This window comes from Galeopterus variegatus, unplaced genomic scaffold, assembly GCF_000696425.1.
Source record: "Galeopterus variegatus unplaced genomic scaffold, G_variegatus-3.0.2 Scaffold253, whole genome shotgun sequence".
Classification (NCBI taxonomy): Eukaryota; Metazoa; Chordata; class Mammalia; order Dermoptera; family Cynocephalidae; genus Galeopterus; species Galeopterus variegatus.
The window spans coordinates 223,541-239,377 of NW_007726364.1; the positions used below are offsets into that span (position 1 = coordinate 223,541).

A 15,837-nucleotide genomic window follows, 5' to 3' on the forward strand; every position below is an offset into this window, starting at 1 on the left:
AGGAACTAAACACTATCCTTGAGACATGCAAAAAACCTGCCTCATTTTTTTGTTTTTTTTTTTTTCTGGTGGCTGGCTTTTAGGGGGATCCGAACTCTTGACCTTGATGTTGTCAACAAGACGCTCTACTAACTGAACTAATCAGCCAGCCCCCTCACATTTTTTAAAGGTTTCTCCTGTCAACCTACTCCATATCCCCTATGTCTTCTCTTTAACAGAAAACCTCACCATCTGCTGCCACCGTAGCCTGGGAACCCCCTCAGTGCTGGGTGTGATAAATCAGCAGTCTCTCTGCTCTCAGGAGGGGCTCTTCCCCACCTACACGTTACAGTGACAATTTTGTAATGCTTCCTGCCCAGGAGGCTACAAGCCTACCATCACCCCCATCTGCCCCACACACATATACACTGGAGGACCAAAAGGACAAGGATCAGCAAGCCTGTGGTCACTACTGCTTTGACATTCACTTATTTGTTCTCTCTTTCCCAGGGGCCAAGCCTTCCCTCCCCAATTGGTGTAAGAGTCAAGATTTACTCTCCTCAACCTTCTGCTGTGCAAGTAACATCAGCCCCCCTGCCCCCACCACAGGGTGAGAGCTTTTTCCTCTGCAGCCCTGCCTTGTACAGCTCTGTGCATCTTTCCACCTCATCAACTTTTCATCTCTTTGCAAACTGAATCAGGGAGTCTCTCCCTCCTTCTCCTTTATTATTAGCTTCATGAGTGGGGACGTTAAATGTATTCACTACACAATGTCTTCATACCACTGTTTCCTGTAATTACAGTCACTTCTCTCCCACTGTCCTGGCTTATTTGACTGTAAAGTGCTTGGAGGAGGGACAGTGTGGACAAAAAAATGCAACACAGGCTGAGGTCAAGTAGTGAGTAGTGTAATGTTAACATCCAAGAAAGTAAAACAAATAGTCACCTCTACAGCAGCTCATTAACAACTGGATAGAGGTCAATGTTCCAGGGCTTAAAAAAAGTATCAGTACAATGGGGAACCCCTCCGCTATAGGATGGAGTGCTGTACCCATATTACCAATGACAGTCACCCCAAGAAATGCAAGCAGCCACATCTTCCCTCCTTCAGTGGGTAGATTCACTATACTTGTCATGAAGATCAGCTACATTGTCACTGGAGACTCGTATCCAGCCATCCTCCCGCACATGGTAGAGGTTAACTGCACCTCCTGAGTAGGCATCTCTGTAGGTAGCTTGATAGATGGCTCGACGTGCCAAATCATAAGCCTGCTCCACTTCCAGGTCATAGGAGTAGCCCCGATCCATGACCCCATAAGCATACACAGAGCCAGAACCTACAGAAAAGGTGGCCCCCGAGATCCGGTTCCCTTCACTGTCCACATAGTAGAGGCCTGGAAAGGGAGATAAGGTTAGCAGGAAACAAAAATGACCACCCCTTCTTAGATCTAATTCATCTTCCAGTAGTTCTCCATCCCTCTTAAAATCCAGAGGGAAACCAACATAAAAAAAATAGGACTTCTAAAAAATTACTTAAAAAAAAAAAAAGAAGCTGGGCTGGCCCTGTGGCTCACTCAGAAGAGTGCGGCACTGGGAGCACCGAGGTTGCAGGTTCGGATCCTATATAGGGATGGCCGGTGTGCTCAATGGTTGAGCATGGTGCAGATGACACCATGCCAAGGGTTGCAATCCCCTTACTGGTAAAAAAAAAAAAAAAAAAAAAAAAAAAGCTGAAGGAATTACATTTAATATTAAGACTCCAGGATTTTACAACATAACATCCCATCTCACCTCATATTATAATAAGTTCCCTGCCTGATCTCAGCACATCCAAAAAGCAAGTATAATCCAAATGGTTTAGATTTCAAGCAAAGAACTTCAGGCACTTCTCTCCCACTGTCCTGGCTTATTTGACTGTAAAGTGCTTGGAGGAGGGACAGTGTGGACAAAAAATACAACATTATGCTTAAAACATAATTCCAGGCTGGCCAGTTAGCTCAGCTGGTTAGAGCATGGTGTAGTAAAACCAAGGTCAAGGGTTCTGATCCCTGTACTGGCTGGCTAGCCACCAAAAACAAGTAACTAAATAAATAAAACAAAATCCCAGCCCTCAAAGAATTTAAACTATCTGGGGGATAAGACATGTATCGCACAGTAGAAGAATAAAGCCTAGAGTTCCTAATCAAATTATAAAGACCTGCACTGTTCAATACAGTGGCCATTAGCCATTAGTTGGACATTTGAAATGAAACTTTACTAAAGGGACAATTCAAAACTTAGGGCCGGCCCGTGGCTCACTCGGGAGAGTGCGGTGCTGATAACACCAAGGCCACGGGTTCGGATCCCTACATAGGGATGGCCGGTTAGCTCACTGGGTGAGCGTGGTGCTGACAACATCAAGTCAAGGGTTAAGAGCTCCTCACTGGTCATCTTTTAAAAAAAAAAACTGGTTGGAGGGGAAATGACATCAAATACAAGGTTAAACTTCCTGGTAAGTTTCTTAAATACTGGAAAGGAAAACAGGTTAAGGAATTTCTTTTCAGAGATGACAGAACAGGACCTAGAGAGACTGTTAAGGACCTAGAGTGATTACATACAGCAAGGAAAGAAAGATGAGCCCCCAAAGCTCCTTCTAGGTTAAAGACTCTCTAAAGGCAAAAGGGGGGGCAGGCCCATTGCTCACTCGGGGGAGTGCGGTGCTGATAACACCAAGGCCACGGGTTCGGATCCCATATATGGATGGCCGGTTAGCTCACTGGCTGAGTGTGGTGCTGACAACACCAAGTCAAGGGTTAAGATCCCCTTACCAGTCATCTTTTAAAAATAATAATAAAAAAATAAATAAATAAAGGCAAAACGGAAGAGAAATGACTAACTTTTCAGTGGCTACTATTTATTAAAGCCTCACTGTCCAATACAGTAGCCACTAGCCACATGTGGCTAATGAGCTGCCACATGTTGAATGAATATTTTAGGTATTTTGGGGGCTAGCTGGTTGGCTCAGTAAATTAGAGCACAACCTTGTAACACCCAGGTCAAGGGTTTGGATCCCCATACCAGCCAGCTGCCAAAAAAAAAAAAAAAAAAAATTCTTGGCTGGCAGATTAGCTCAGCTGGTTAGGGCCCAGTGTTATAACACCAAGGCTGAGGGTTCAGATCCCCCCGTACTGGCCAGCCAGCCCTCCAAAAAAAAAAAAATTAGGTTGTTTTCTTTTGTTTTTTTAAAAAAGATGACCGATAAAGGGATCTTAACCCTTGACTTGGTGCTGTCAGCACCACGCTCAGCCAGTGAGCTTACCAGCCATCCCTACATGGGATCCAAACCCGGGGCCTTGGTGTTATCAACACCACACTCTCCTGAGTAAGTCACGGGCCGGCCCCAAAATTAGGTATTTTGGATTAAATAGTTAAAATTAATTTCACCTGTTTCTTTTTACTTTTTAAATATATCCATGAGAAAATTTTAATATGGCTCACATTATATTTCTATTAGATAGTGCTGGCTAGAGTTTTTATGTCTATTACCCAATTTAATTCTCAAATACAACTTTTTATAGGTCTTATCGATTTACGGGAGAGAGGACAGAGGGAAAAATATTATGTGCCAGACAGTAGTTGCTTCATGCTTATTACCTCACTTAACTAATGTAACAGATGAAGAAAAAGGCGGAGAAAATAAGCAACCTGCCTAAGGTTACACAGGTAGTCAATGACACAGCTGTTCTAACCCCATGCCCTTTCCTACACTACAGTGCTTTCCTTGAAAAAGAGAAGAAAGGGCTAAGAACCTGATCAGCACATCTTCAGCACTGACACAAAGCCCCTAGTTCATCTGTCCATCCAACCCCTCCTCTATGTGATGTTAGACCAAGGATCAAGTGGTTGCAGTGAACTCACCAGGGCCTCTCTTATCCCAGCCACAGATCATGGTGCCCATGGACAGCCCCATGCCTTTGTACTGATAGACCATGTTGGCAAGCAGCTTGGAGGCAGCAGCTACCGAGATGCGTTCCTTATTTCGAAGCTCATAGATTCGACACTGCCGAGCCAACAGCCTTTCCCAGAAGCTGCAATCGGCTGCGCCCCCAGCCATGGTGCCCAGCAGGTAGGGGTTGATCTCTATCACCTTCTTCACCGTCTGGGAGGCAATGTAAGCACCTGCTGTTGCCCGTGAGTCGGCTGCAACAATAACTCCATGGCGGAACTGTTAAGATCAGAAGACACAAAACAGGCCACATCAGACACAAAAATGACCTTTTTATCTTTCTTTTTGCACCAGCGCAAACTCAGCATATCTCTTTCTCTGTCCTTTTATACTTCACAATATAATTCCCCTTATATTAATGTCAGTTGGGCCTCACATCAATCCCTTGACATGGATATAACCAGTATTAAATTCTTTTACAGATGAGGAGACAGTTTAATGAGATCGGATGACTTGCCCAAGATCTAGAGTTAGTTATTGCAGAGCTGGCTCCTAGCAAAGTGCTCCCTCAACTTCACCAAGCCTCCCCATCATGCCACAGTTTTGGCTACCGTCACCTAGAGGGGCCACTAAATCTTTGGTGAATCGTTACAACAGCCTTTCCTCTGCCAAGGTTCATTGTTGTTGCGGCTTCGCCCTTCCCTGCTAGAAGCTCCTGGACAGCAACAACCTGGGGTCACCTAGAAATCAACCTAAGCTGCCTTAGGTTCCTTCCTCTAAGCTGTCTCGGGTTCCTTCCTCCATTCACCCCCATTCCCACCACCCCCCTCTCCGACCAGAGCGAGGACCGAGGCCTCCCGAGGCAATGAGACAGCGAAACCGCTGGTGTCAGGAGAGGACCGAACCTCCGCCTCGGCTTGGTGGCCGCGGCCACCGCGGGCTCCGGTCCGGCTGGAAGGCCGGGAAGGGTGCGGGCGCTCGGGACTCAGCCCGGCAAGGCGTCCGGATCCGCACCTTGAAGGCCAGGGTGGTTGTTCCATGAAGCATTTCGATTCCTGGCTCCTCTGGGACACCCCAGCTGGGCGCGGCCAGGCTCAGCCCATCAATAGGACTCCCTGGACCCAGATCCAGCAGATCTGTACGACCCCCGAGTCCGAAAAACCCGCGCTGGTTCACCGGCAGCGGACACTCCAACACGCTGGCCAGCGCCATTTCTTGTGAGGGCAAAAGGAACTCAGTCCGAGAACGCAGAGCAAAGAACGGCCGGGCAACGCCTCGCCGTCACAGCTTCACTTCCTATTAAGTCTATTCCAGGGAGGAGCCATTTTGACTCCTGGCAACCACGCCTCCAAAAACAAGAGCCCGACTAAAAGGAGCAAGGGACCATTTTCACCAAGGAGGGAAAAATGGCTTTACCACCCTTAAATTCTAAAAGGATAGGGCTGCCATCTTGACTACTATCGTTCAAGCTATACTGGATCAGATTAACCTAAAATTCATAGGAAGTGATCGGAAACGTCCATGTTGGGTGAGGGAGGCGAAGTCGGCCATCTTTGAGAAGGGCGTGACTGGTTGAAAAATCTGAACTCTTAGCTGTTAAGTCTTCCCGGCCCAACCCAGTGTCCGAGCAACACGTTACATTTATATTGCTTCAGCACCTTACTAAGGTTGCCATTTTGTTTAAGGGCACCCTCTAATATTGGGTAAAATAATGGTCTACTCTGAGGCTATTTGCCTATGGTATCAGTTATACCACAGTAGTTTGTGGTAAAAAGTGCAACAGAATAAAAGCGCTGTGCCTCTTGTTTACTAGCGTTAGTCACCACACCACAACAGTTCTTTAACGGTGACTGATTTTCAAGATTCCATATCCTCTTCACTCCCACCCTCTGGAGGATATTCAATTCTAATAAGTTATAAATTGCCTAAAAGGCAGGTAGAAAAATAAAGAAGGAAAAGCAAAGGGTCTGGTTAATCCACAAACTATATTCTCCATCCAGCACCTGAATAATTGAGTCAATAGTAATTTACCATCACTGAGACTGGAGGAGAGTTGAAGCTCCATAAAGATGTACCAAGACATTCTCTAAATTCAGCCTGCTAAGACGATGGTCTCTATTCAGGAATGTGCTATATTTCATTGCCTCTTCCTCCCTACACCCACCTTCATTTTTCAACTCTTTTGGGAACTATAACAAGCCAGGAAGTAGGCATATGCATGAAATGCTGCCTCCTGCTTTATGGTTCTATGAAGTCAGTGTCTGGCCTTCCTTGTTGGATTCTAGCAGCAACATCTATCAACAGCCAAATTCCACTTTCCTCTAATGCCCAACTCAGCCCCTCCTCTCCCCCAGCAGACTCTGCATGTACTGTATTTTTAATACAGAAATTTGGCAACCCTTTCCAAGCCCAACCATCAGAATGTAATATAAAGCAGGAGATCTTTATCTGTGTCTCACACTTGAATGGTGTGGAAAATGCAGAGTGCCTCTGTTTATTGATCACGTATTATTTTTGCGTTCACCCCTGCAATGCGACTAGTCCTCTTTCAGACTTCTTTCAGTGGGTCTTTCACTCTACCACTAATAATAGCATCTGTACCTCTCTTAAGGCACTTTCACATTTTGCCTGGTTAGAAGTGTACATTTATTTCCTACTGGATGGTGAACTTTTTTTTTTTTTTTTTTTTTTCCTTTTTTTTTTTTTTTTTGAGACTGTCCGCACCGGCCATCCCTATATAAGATCCGAACCCGCGGCGGGAGCGCTGCTGAGCTCCCAGCGCCCCACTCTCCCGAGTGCACCACGGGCTCGGCCCTGGATGGTGAACTTTTAAAGACAGGTATTTCTCTACTATTCATCTCTGTGGCCACGGTGTGCTTAATACATGTTTGCTGAATGAACACACGAAAGAGTGACAACAATGTTCTTCCAGTCACTGAGGCTTAAAGCCCTGGCTCATCTTTCACAACTTGCCTTCCTTTCCTCCACATCTGGTGAGTTGCCAGGTCCTGTTGATTCTTTCTCCTCAGTTTCTCATATTCTTTTTCATCACAAATGATACCACCTTGGCTTCTTATTTCCTCACTCCTGAATTACTGAAATATTCTCTTAACTAATTTTCTGGACCTAAACTGTCACTTTTTTTTTTTTTTTTTTTTTTTTTTTGGCAACTGGCCAGTACTGAGAACTGAACCCTTGACCTTAGTGTTACAAAGCTGTGCTCTAACCAACTGAGCTAACTAGCCAACCCTAAACTGTCACTCTTTATTCTGTATAGCATCAGATTGATTATCCTAAAATACCATCTTTGTCACTCACCTACTTTATTTTATTTTTTAAAAAGATGACCGGTAAGGGGATCTCAACCCTTGGCTTGGTGTTGTCAGCACCACACTCAGCCAGTGAGCAAACCAGCCATCCCTATATAGGATCCGAACCCGTGGCCTTGGTGTTTATCAGCACCACACTCTACCGAGTGAGCCACGGGCCGGCCTGTCACTCACCTACTTTAAAATGTTCTGTAAAGTTCAAGCTCTTCTTCATGGCACTCAAGGCCTTCTGTAATCTGTTTGTTACCTTCCTTCCTTACATTAGTTCTCTGTTCAAAGGCCCCCTACTCATGGGGACCTCACAAAGGAGAAGTACTAATGATAAGGGCTGTAGTTCAGAGGTGGAGGAGGAGGTCAGTATAAATGGGGGTGAGGGGCCAGCCCGTGGCTCACTCGGGAGAGTGTGGTGCTGATAACATCAAGGCCACGGGTTCAGATCCCATATAGGGATGGCTGGTTCGCTCACTGGCTGAGCGTGGTGCTGACAACACCAAGTCAAGGGTTAAGATCCTCTTACCAGTCATCTTTAAAAAAAATAAAAATAATAAAAAAATAAATAAAATTAAAAAATGAGGGTGAGGTTGGGAGTCCAGGATGGTCTGAAGGCATGGATTCATTTCCCTAAATACTTCTTGGGTTCCATTGCACTTCAAACCCACAGCCTTTCCTCTCTCAGCCCATACCTGGGAAGGATTTTCAAAATAGGTGGTACTTAAGCCTCTAAGATAGGAGGGACAAGATTTAAATAGGTGAAGGGGAGGAGGGAGATGTGTTAAGAATAGAGAGTGGAAAGAGGTTGTGATGGATGGATTTTGATTGGACCATAGTGGGCCTTAAATGCCAGCCAGGGGTGGAAGAGGTGGTTTGGATCTGATCTTGCTTAGGGTTTCTTTTTTTTTTTTTTTAAAGATGACCGGTAAGGGGATCTTAACCCTTGACTTGGTGTTGTCAGCACCACGCTCAGCCAGTGAGCGAACTGGCCATCCCTATATAGGATCCGAACCCGTGGCCTTGGTGTTATCAGCTTTGCACTCTCCCCAGTGAGCCACGGGCCGGCCTGCCCTTAGGGTTTCTTAGCAGAGGAGACACAGGATTTGAGTGATACTTTAGGAAAACATGTCCATATGGAGGATAAGATTAGAGTGGGAGGCTGGAGGTGGCCAATTAGGAGGCCATTTAACTGTCCAGAACTGATTTGATAATGGCCTGACCTACAGAGGTGGCAATCCATCTATATATAAAGATTTAAGACTTAGTCTTTAAAAAGAAGATAAATTCTTATCTCTTCAGTAAGATTTCCAAGTGGTCCTACACAACAGAAGAGAGAAGAACTGGTTGGACCTCAGCATGCTCCCCTAATTTCTCCAGTCTTTCCATGACATGTTTATACTTGCCCTTAGTACTGAGACCCCAGGAAATTACAATGCCATGTCACCCCCATCATGATGTCTGGAGGGGCCAGTCTCTTTCTTTTGTGTGTGGGTCTGTTTCTTTGAATGAACCTATTCCCACAGCACCATCTTTTTTTTTTTTTTTTGGTGGCTGGCTGGTACAGCCATAATCAAACCCACCTACAGCACCATCTTGAGCTGTAATGTGTAGCAAAATATAGTCCATATTGTGCTGGAAGTAGTTGCAGCTTGTCACTCTGCCCCAATCTAGTTCATCTTTCTGAAGGGCCAGCCGTAGGTTCACCAACCCTACCCCTAGACCATCTCTCTTTTTTTTTTTTTTTTTTTTTGGTGGCTGGCTGGTACAGCCATAATCAAACCCACCTACAGCACCATCTTGAGCTGTAATGGGTAGCAAAATATAGTCCATATTGTGCTGGAAGTAGTTGCAGCTTGTCACTCTGCCCCAATCTAGTTCATCTTTCTGAAGGGCCAGCCGTAGGTTCACCAACCCTACCCCTAGACCATCTCTGGTTGATCTAAAACTTAGACTCAACATTATGGGTCAAGGTCAGGTGTTTCTCCTGCCTTGGAACTACAAACCAGCTCTCTTGCCATTGTAAACTATTGGGCAGAAGGGGGACCAGGAGAGAGAGGGCTAGTAGATCCTTTCAGCTACATCCTCAGGACTTTAACACAAGTCAAAGAATCTATATTGCTAGAGAATTCTCAGAAATGCTATCTTTGTATGCAGATGTATTCATCCCCAAAGCAGAGGAAAAAGAGAGTTCCAGATTCTAGTTTTCCTGGAAGGTATTTAAGCCTTTTTCTCCTTTCCCCATACAAAATTCTCTTGCTCTTTTATCCTTGCCTCAGTCCATTTTTCTTTCCCCATCTTGCCTGTGAGTTGAAAGTGTGAGCTGAGCCTCAGAGCTCCTTGCTCTCATACTTCTGAAGGCTGTCCCCAGCATCAAGGTTTCCTGCCTCAGTGGGTCCCCAGCTCTCTGTCCTGACTATATCAGAGAACTTCGTTGTCTCTGCCTCCTCCTAGGCTGGGAGCTCTCTCAGGCCACGGACAGGGCCTTAATTGTCTTTGCATGCCCAATGCCCCACACAGGAAAAACAAGAGGAACCCAGCTCTATTCTTTCCGCTTGCTCCCACTTTTCTTTGTGGTTACCCCAGTCCTCCACCCCACTGTGGGTAGTTGGAGGATGACAGACAGGAGACTCCTCAAGTGACTCTCAGATGCGTCATGGGCAGCAGAAGGTAAAGGTCTGACTGATGGGGCAGCGTCTGCCCAGCACTGGAGACGCCACTGGTCTCATCCTGTCTCTCCTCAGCAGTCCTCTGAGGAGGAGGGGGCTGTTCCATTAGCCAATTCCAAAGCCTGATTTGGGGCTGGGGAGAAATGAAGCATCAGCTCACACGCCTTTCTCACCGGTTCTGGCAGCAGCTTAGCTTCTCTGTGGCGTCTCTCTTCCCCCACCTGACCCAGCTCACAAATCCCTGCCTTGCTCCTTCCAGCCTTCACTCAGCCCTAGAGATGGCTCTGCAGGATGTGTGCAAGTGGCAGGCTCCAGACGCCCAGGAACCAGAACCTCACCTGCCTCAGGCTGGCAGCTGGGCTGTGCCCCGGGGCTGTGACCCTCAGACCTTCCTGCAGATCAATGGCCCCAGGCTGGCCCATGGTACTACCACCCTGGCCTTCCGCTTCCGTCATGGAGTCATTGCTGCGGCTGACACACGTTCCTCCTGTGGCAGCTACGTGGCCTGTCCAGCCTCGCGCAAGGTCATCCCTGTGCACCAGCACCTCCTGGGGACCACCTCTGGCACCTCTGCTGACTGTGTCACATGGTACCGGGTGCTACAGCGGGAGCTACGGCTTCGGGCACTGAGAGAGGGTCAGCTGCCCAGTGTGGCCAGTGCTGCCAAGCTCTTGTCAGCCATGATGTCCCGCTACCGGGGGCTGGATCTGTGTGTGGCCACTGCCCTGTGTGGCTGGGACCGCTCTGGCCCTGCTCTCTTCTATGTCTACAGCGATGGCACCCGCCTGCAGGGAGACATCTTCTCGGTGGGCTCTGGATCTCCCTATGCCTATGGTGTGCTAGACCATGGCTACCGCTACGACATGACCACACAGGAAGCCTATGCCCTGGCTCGCTGTGCCGTGGCCCATGCCACCCACCGTGATGCCTACTCAGGGGGTTCTGTGGACCTTTTCCACGTGAGGGAGAGTGGATGGGAGTATGTGTCACGCAATGATGCCTGTGTGCTGTACACAGAGCTACAGAAGCTCCCAGAACCAGAGCTGGAGGAGGAGGCAAGCCAGGCCCATCCTGAGGCTGCCACTCCCCACAAAGCTGGGGAAGGTGGAGAACTCTCCGCAGAGGCCAAGGGAGGTGAGACCAGGAGACTCCAGGATGCCAACAGAGACTGAAACACTGTGAGAAGCGGCAGGACATGGGGGAACGTAGGCCCAGGGAATGAGTGCGGGGATTTGGCAGCAGGGGAAGGACTCCGCTGGGAGCAGCCTCACAACTGGACCAGCCCTTCTGGGTTGCCTGCTTCATTTATTCCAAATCGCCATCCTTTCTGCCTCCTGAGCTACTGACAGCTCTGTCCAACATGTTTCTATTGAAGCCCAGTCCGGCCTCCTTTTTGGTACCAAGTCCACCTTTTAGCAAACACTTGCTGTATGCCTACTGCACGCCAGAGGCCGTGCTAGGTGTAGACCTCTTTTCTTGCATCCTCTTTTCTGCTTTTTCCAGCCTGTCCTCAGTCTCTCTTCTTCCCTCCTGTTTTGGTCCTCTATCTAGCTTAGCTTCAGGGTCTCTGTCTTTTTCTCCTCGTCATTTTCTCACCTTGGTGGGGTGGGGCAGCCAGGAGGGGAGCAGCCCTCTCAGAATGAGGTGGGAATGGTGGCCCAGATAGGCACGATGCCTTGGGTGGTGATGGGCTTGTCTCCTCCACTCTCCTTCTCTGCCCTGACCATAAAGACTATAACAATTACTCCTCTACCGAATGCAGTTCTCATGATAACTTTTTGAGGTAAAAATGATCCTACCTTTACAGAAGAGGAGTCAGGTACAAAGGGTTATGTCAGCTGGTCCAGGTCGCAGTAAGTGCCAGAGATGAGGCTTAGATCTGGGCCTTCCCCTTCAGAGCCTGTGCCAGAGCACTGCTCCCTCCCTGCCATCTGTCCTGCCTCTCCTCTCTTCTTCTTCTGGAGAGTGATATGGAGGAGAGAATAGTTGGGCCAAGGCCCTGCCTGGTGGTCAGGGGTGAATGAACCCTGAGGAGTCCAAGAGCCTGGAGGGGTGTGTTCAAGGAAGCTTCCTGGGCTGGAGCCACCCCCTTGCTCTCTAGCCTTCTGGGCCTGTCACGGTCACTACCAGACTTCCCCTCCTCCTTTCTTCCCTTTGCCTTCTTTCCAGCCTCTCCTTCCTGGTGCTGCCTCTGGAGAATGAAGGACAGAGGGAGGTGGCTGTGCTGGTGGGAACTGTCCTGCTAGCACATCCTCTCTAGCCTCTCCTATCCCCCTCAGGATGACTTGGAAATCCAGGCTAATAGCCCCAGGAGGGCCACCGCCCCCTTCACCCGAGACCAAATGGGAAAGAAAGCAGGTGGACCTGGGAGATGGGGCCTGAAGGAACATCACTGAAGCTTCTTTTCTCTCATCCTACTGCTAAAGCTTCCAGTCCCACTTTTCCTCCCTCCTGGACACGCTTCCTCCCAGCCTCTAGCCTGGGCCTTGAGCCCTAACCCTGCACCTCAGGCTAAGAATTCTTCCAGGAAGGAGCTGGCCAGACAGGAAGAGACCTCCAGACTCTAGCCCTGAGGGGATGACTGGGGAGAAGGGAGGAAAAGGTCAGGGAGTCCCAGAGAGGAAAGCAGTGGGGACAGAGTGGGGAGGAACTGTGGTGAGAAAGGGGACCACAGAAAGGTGCCTAGCACAGAAGGACTAGCCTGCAAGCCAGGTGGCCTCCATAGCAACACTTCTTCACACCCTGCCCACTTCCCAGCCTCAGGAGAGAGGTGTGGGACTCTGGGAACTGTAACTAGAGGCCAGGGACCCCTGGGATAGTCTGGTCCTGGAGGATCACATGAAGGGCAGCTTTTGCCCAGGGTTCAAGAGTTTGAATGACACAGGCACAGCAGGGAGCATATTCATGTCCACAGATGTGTGTGGGTCTTGTGTTCCGGTATAGGGAAGTGATACAGGATGGGTGTGTGCATATGAGTGTGGTGGGTGATGTGTGTGCGGTTCCTGTGTGCAGAGACAGGAACCAGACTGGAAAAGAAAGAGCAACATGTGAATAAGGAGATCAGCCTCTTAATGGGAAGAATGCCAGGCCTTGTCACTTCTCTTGGGAAAAAGGCTCCAGAGTAAAGAGGAGGTGGGGGCTCACCCCACCAGTTCACTACTTCCTCATCCTCCCAACCCTATCCTGAGGCCATGAGGGAGTGAGAAAAGGGAGGGAGGGGTGGCCTGAGCCTGGGATTGCCACCAAATGCTCAGCCAAATGCTGCTATAAACTCCATGCAGCTCACTCCCCTGAGATGCTCTGTGCCCCTCCCCTTCCCAGATTGGAGGAGGCTTGAACCCAGACAGAGAGGGCAGAACCAGAGGGGGAGGCCCCTCTGCTTGTGAATCCTCCCATTTCCTCTCCTTTCTTTCCCCTCTCTTTTCCTTCCGTGGTCCTGCCTTTCTTCACTCCTTTTGACAGGTTGTGTCCTTCCAGATGATGAGGTATTTGAGGCCAGAGATAAGCCCATGTATCTTGCTGACAAGCCTGCTTCCTTGTGCTCTGTTTTCTTCCTCTAAGTTTTTAATGAATTGGGGGAAGAGCTCAGGAGGGTGTCAGGGAGGATTGGGCAGGCAAAGGCCAACCTCCCAGTGCACCCCTCATTACCTAGCAGTGGCCCATGAGTCATTTCCTCCATTTCTCCAGTAATTCCTGAAGGTTTTTTTTTTCCCTTTTTTGTCTTTTTTACTGACCGGTAACGGGATCGCAACCCTCAGTGTTGCGCCCGCACCGCGCTCAGCCAGTGAGCGGGAACCTGTCTCCACATGGGATCTGAACCCTCGGCGGGAGCGCCGCCACGTTCCCAAGCGGCGCACTCTCCAGTGCGCCACCGGGCTGGCCCAAATTCCTGAAGGTTTGATGCAGAAAACAGGGTTAGACCAAAGGAGATCTTGCCCTTCCTGCCCCAAACTGGAAGACCTTGTCTTCTCCGATTCCCTGCTTGGGGTGCTGCCTCACAACCTGCTGAGGCTTTGGGGTGATGCTCTCACACAGGCCCTTGGGCTGTCAGGGGTCCAGGGTTCCAGCCTTCAGCAGAGTAAATATCTCCAACACTGGAGCGAGGGTCCTTGTTCTCCCACCACCTGGTTGCCCTATACAGGTAGGTGTGGCAGGTGTGTGAGAAACCCTGTACCCATTGAAGCAGCTTTCCCTATTGCCAGCACCCCACACTTAGAGGGGAGGGGAGCAAGGACCTGTCTCATCCCATCTATTCCTGTGTGTCTCTAGAAGCCCTGCCTAGAGTTACAAGGCTAGTTCCAGGGTGGATCCCTTCTCTGCCTGGGGGAGTGGACATCAGGAGATGCTGGCAGTTCCCTCTCAGCTCCCACCCCTGCTGATTTCGTTTCTGCCCCTCAACAACCTCGCCTCCCTGGTCCTTCTCCTTTTGTGCTCCACAAAGAGTGACCGTGGACTGGGGAAGAATGAAAGGTGGGAGCAGCAGGCCCAGGCCCAGTGTGACTGTGCATCTCACCCTGGCCCACCCTTTCCCCGGCTGGCACTTCAGGCCCTAGGAAAGGCTGGCTGGCCCCCCTCTGCTGCCTACCACCCACATCTTTTTCCCCTAGACTGCAATCCCCTCTCCTTAGCCTTTTCTTTCTCCTCCTCTCTTCTCAGTAGCTCTCACCCACTATTCCTCCTGTCTACCCTCCCCTCTGGCCAATCTCATATCTTAATTTCCTTGGACAGTTTGAGACCATCAGGGAATCCAGAGAGTTGGGGGTGGGGGTGGGGGCCCAAAGTCATCATCTCCTTACTAACCAAATGGAATGAACCTAAACCCTCTATCTAGAGGGACTCCAAGTGGATTTCTCCCCAGGGAGAAAGGAGAGTAAGCTGGGAGGGGACAGGCCTCTCTTCCTGTCCTTCAGCGCAATAAAGCTCTGTATAGAAACCTGAATGCAGAAACAGCGGGGCTGCAGCTTTACAAAATAAAGTGTTTGTTTATTATGAAATTAGAGATGGAGGCCCCTCCCATCCTCCCTTTCCCCTTCCCCAGCTACCTCCCCCTTTCTCCTCCCCCTCTCCCTGGGGCCTGGGAAGCACACAAGACAATGCCCAGAGCTGGGATGCCCAGGGCGGGCTGACAGCTGGGCAGAGCTCCAGGGAGGTGACCACGTGGGGGGCTGGAGCTCCTGCCCTGGGAGGTGGGCTGGCTCCCTTCCTCTGCTGGAGGCCAGTGGAGCCAGGATGAGGCCAAGAGTGATGGATGGAACCATGCGAGCAGGTCTGTAAGGACAGGAGAGCCCATTAGAGGTGGTGAGTGGGGGAGGGGCTCCGGTCCATCCCCTTCCTGGGCACAGTATAGGGGCACTGACCTGGGACAGAGCGTCCCCTGCAGGAGGGTGGGCAGCAGTGGCTGGAAGTTTCTCTTGCTTTGAGGATGGACAACAGAAAAAACAAAAAGCCAGTCACAGGGACCCAGAGAGAAGGAGGGGAGATGTGGGCAGGAGATAGACACAGAGCATGTGTGTGAGCAAGGGAGAGAGACAGAGTGTGAGAAAGATTTAGAATCGCAGAGACAAAAACAGCCACGGAGAAAGATGAATCACAGTGAGAGAACAGAAGTTCAGGGTCAGAGCCACAAAACCCAGACCCAGACAGAGGAAGAGCGTCACAGGCAGGGACAGAGATCCCTGGAGAAAGACATACAGACCGACTGGGGCGAGAGGGAGGTAAGAGCGAGGGTGCCTTGGGGAGAGAAGGAGGAGGGGCGCAGGGAGGGGAGGAGGCCTGGGCCCCTGGGCTGCTGCCGCCTGCCTGGACTCCGTGGGGCTCACTCAGAGGGCCTGTGCGGGCTGCCCCGCCGCGGCGTTCAGGGAGCCGGGGGCTCCTTGGCCCCGTACAGCTCGGCCAGGGTGCGGAAGAGCGGACCCCAGTCGTCCAGCGGCTCCGCGGGGCCGGGGGC

At 49.9% G+C, this 15,837-nt stretch overlaps 3 protein-coding genes across 3 annotated transcripts in view; 1 reads left to right on the forward strand and 2 right to left on the reverse strand.

Moving 5' to 3' along the window:
• Window positions 1-871: 871 nt before the first annotated feature.
• Window positions 872-5,373, reverse strand: PSMB5 (proteasome (prosome, macropain) subunit, beta type, 5). The gene is made up of 3 exons (XM_008566566.1): window positions 4,919-5,373; window positions 3,877-4,183; window positions 872-1,373 (listed from the first exon to the last, which is right to left on the reverse strand). Exons 1-3 carry the CDS (start codon window positions 5,114-5,116, stop codon window positions 1,087-1,089), a joined length of 792 nt encoding a protein of 263 aa, XP_008564788.1. The 5' UTR covers window positions 5,117-5,373; the 3' UTR covers window positions 872-1,086.
• Window positions 5,374-10,115: 4,742 nt separating this feature from the next.
• PSMB11 (proteasome (prosome, macropain) subunit, beta type, 11) lies at window positions 10,116-11,262 on the forward strand. The gene has a single exon (XM_008566567.1). The coding sequence runs from the start codon at window positions 10,169-10,171 to the stop codon at window positions 11,060-11,062; it is 894 nt and encodes a 297-aa protein (XP_008564789.1). The 5' UTR covers window positions 10,116-10,168; the 3' UTR covers window positions 11,063-11,262.
• Window positions 11,263-14,852: 3,590 nt separating this feature from the next.
• CDH24 (cadherin 24, type 2) overlaps window positions 14,853-15,837 on the reverse strand; it is a 9,162-nt gene continuing 8,177 nt past the window's right edge. Inside the window, exons 12-13 of the mRNA XM_008566604.1 lie at window positions 15,248-15,835; window positions 14,853-15,158 (exon numbers count right to left, since the gene is read on the reverse strand). Of these exons, the coding sequence (XP_008564826.1) occupies window positions 15,745-15,835 (91 nt within the window). The 3' untranslated portion in view covers window positions 14,853-15,158; window positions 15,248-15,744. The remainder of the gene's footprint in view (window positions 15,159-15,247; window positions 15,836-15,837) is intronic.